This window comes from Cystoisospora suis (genome assembly GCF_002600585.1).
Source record: "Cystoisospora suis strain Wien I chromosome Unknown contig_6131, whole genome shotgun sequence".
In the NCBI taxonomy this organism is placed as follows: domain Eukaryota; phylum Apicomplexa; class Conoidasida; order Eucoccidiorida; family Sarcocystidae; genus Cystoisospora; species Cystoisospora suis.
In genome coordinates, this window is record NW_027158920.1 from 1 (window position 1) to 1,008 (window position 1,008).

The window sequence follows — 1,008 nt, forward strand, 5'->3', positions numbered from 1 at the left end:
CGTTCTTCTCCTGTTCTTTCTCTGAGAGACAGCGATGCTTCAAAGAAATGCAACGGAGATTACACGAGTGGGGCGACTGAGGAGAATGGTAACTGGGGTGGACCGTTGCTTGGATTAACCCTATCTCTTCTAGGTGACCAAGGAGACTCTTTTTCCTCGCAAAGGAATCATCTCTGTGCCTTTCCAAAGCGTTCGTGTGAGAGTCCTGAAAGCGGCGCGGCGTTCCTGCGCCGTGAGGTGGGAGAACAGGGAGGTACGGAGACAGGGAGCAGCTTGAGCAATGAGTGTCTACGGCATGGGGATTTCGCGAGGCATAGAGGTGGCGACGAAGTATCGTCCCAACTGTCTGTATCTGAACGGAGAAGGATATGCACGGTAGACGGCAGAGTGACAGCTGGCAGTTCGACAGAAGTTTCGCCAACAAGGGAGAGTGTCAGAACAAAGCTGACAAGTCACGACGGAGTCAGTAAAAGGGAACAAACGAATGATGACGAGTCGTTTCAGAGGATGTTATCAGGCTCGCTCATCGCTGGAGAAATAGACGGGCGGCCCAGTCAGCAAGCCGAGGGTGACAATCGTGTACAAGATAAAGATGCTTTCGCCAACCGGTGTAGTTTTCTATACGGGAGGTCAGCTGAGGTGACCTCCTCCGAAGGAGAAGGAGAGGTTGCGTCGCCTTCTCCGGACACAGGATGTGGGCACGCCTTGTCAACTGACCCCGATGTGCCGTCACCAGAGTCGTCGGAAGGTCGCGGCTTGTCTGCTGGTAAGAGGAGAGATGTTTCGCGGAGATTGTTCCAGATTGGTGGCCTCTGCCAGAGGGGTTCTGGCATGAGTTCCTCCGTTCCTCACGCGGCGGCGCATGTAGGAAGTGGTCCGTCGGAGGAACGGACTTTAGAACGAGGCTTGTTACTACAGGCAAGTAGTGGTCATGGCGGCTCGAACCGAGATGTCGGGAGCCAAGAGAGAGCACATAGCAGGACATCCGCCATGACCACTACTTGCCTG

At 54.6% G+C, this 1,008-nt stretch overlaps 1 protein-coding gene across 1 annotated transcript; it reads left to right on the top strand.

Annotated features, from left to right (window-relative positions):
* Nucleotides 1-990, top strand: CSUI_009832 (uncharacterized protein; the record flags this gene model as incomplete). The annotated part of the gene is made up of 1 exon (XM_068069941.1): nucleotides 1-990. A coding segment is annotated over one exon (990 nt), but the record flags the coding sequence as incomplete, so codon positions are not given.
* Between the last annotated feature and the right edge of the window lie 18 nt (nucleotides 991-1,008).